Source organism: Orycteropus afer, unplaced genomic scaffold (genome assembly GCF_000298275.1).
Source record: "Orycteropus afer afer isolate SDZICR_OR568_19922 unplaced genomic scaffold, OryAfe1.0 scaffold00177, whole genome shotgun sequence".
NCBI lineage: Eukaryota > Metazoa > Chordata > Mammalia > Tubulidentata > Orycteropodidae > Orycteropus > Orycteropus afer.
The window spans coordinates 2,623,433-2,625,135 of record NW_006921764.1 but is presented as its reverse complement, the minus strand read 5'-3'; the positions used below and the strand labels follow the sequence as shown (position 1 = coordinate 2,625,135).

At 38.6% G+C, this 1,703-nt stretch overlaps 1 protein-coding gene across 1 annotated transcript in view; it reads right to left on the bottom strand.

The window, feature by feature from the left end:
* Window positions 1-1,703, bottom strand: part of APAF1 (apoptotic peptidase activating factor 1) — a 109,599-nt gene that overhangs the window by 89,675 nt on the left and 18,221 nt on the right. The window contains 1 exon segment of the mRNA XM_042781830.1: window positions 300-483. Within this exon segment, the coding sequence (XP_042637764.1) occupies window positions 300-483 (184 nt within the window).

Below are 1,703 nucleotides of genomic sequence, written 5' to 3'. Positions count from 1 at the left end.
GGTCCGACTCGACGGCACATAACAACAACAACAACACTCATCTATTCAAGGAATAGTTCTTTAAAGCCTACAATGGTATGTATGAGACACTATGTAGAAAGATGCAAAGCAAAGAAAGGTAGCAATCTTAAGCCAAGTGGCAGCCACACTTAAAAAAAAAAACGAAAAGCAAGAAAGTAATGGCTCTTTCTTAAGTAATGGCTCTACAGAACAGCAGAAAAAGGGCATGATGTTCTCAAAATGCCCCCAGTCACGCCACCTTGTTACTTCATACACCAAGCAAATCTGAGCAGCAATACCTTGGGTGTTTGCGCAGCATCAGAATACGAAGACGGTCTTTAGCCTCTTCAATATTAAGTGGAAGCCTCTGGGAGAAACTGCCATCCTGATCCAACCGTGCGCAAAGATTCTGCAGTTTCATCAGAAGCCCAGATTTATCTTGTTTCCCAATTGACACCCAGTGCACACCCCCTGGGAAACAACCTGGTGAGGGAAAGAATCAGTGAACATAAGGCCTTTAAACAGGACTCTTTCTTTGAATGATTTTACTGTTAAGCAGTAGTTTTACCCCCATCTTCAATTTCTTCACACCTTCAACTTCTCTTGATTCAGGTTTTAAAGTTTGCTTAGCAGGTGGCTGTTGTGTTTTACAGCCTGAATCTGAGAAGTTGAAGATGTGGAGAAACTGAACATTGGGAGCAAATCTGCTGCTTATCAACAAAAATCCACCAACTAAAATTTCACCATCTTTGCCCTGTGTCATTAATGGTCAGTGTACAGCAGGATTTTCAGCCTTGGCACTCCTGACATTTTGGTCCAAATAATTCTTTGTCATGAGGGACTGCCCTGTTCATTGTAGGATGTTTACCAGCTTTCCTGGCCTCTAGCCACTGGACGCCAGTAGCACTGCCCCCAGTTATGACAACCAAAAATGTCTACACACCTTGTCAATGTCTCCTGGAGGATAAAATCATCCTTTGGTGAAAACCACTGATGTCCAGGAACACATAACTCACTCTTTATGGTTCTCTTGCATAAACTTAAGAGTAAGAACTTAGGTTCAAACTTTGATTCTACTGCCAACTAGTTATACAATCCTTAGCAAATCATCTAACTTCAGTCTCATTAGCTGTTATACTAGTCTATCTCACCTATTTCAGAGTCACTGTGAAAAATTAATGATATAAAACCTAAGAAAGTACTACATTAACTGTAAATGGTTATAAAAGACAGAGTACTAGTGTTAGGGATCTCAGAAAAGCCTTACAAATATTAAGATTTGAACCAGGAAGCATTATATACAAGTGGTCATTATTATTATTACTGTTACCATTAATTGTTATCATCATCAAGTCACAAAATATCTTGAAATATCTTTGCCTACCTTTGTATGAGGAAGCAAAAGTCAAGAATTTTGAGTCTACATAGGCTATATGTAATCAGCTCCACATAAAATTTTAAAAATGTATCTGAGAGGTCTACTTGTGTAAAATATGGTGAATAATGGCATTCGATAATACTAACGGCACTAATCATAAGATTTATATTATTTGATCTAATAAGTAAAACTACAACAAAAGACAATTTATCTACACAGCTGATTACTGAAAATTGTTGTGAATAAGTTGTTGTTGTTGTTGTTGTTGTTGTTGTTATGTGCCGTCGAGTCGGCCCCGACTCATAGCGACCCCTCCTTGGGTTTC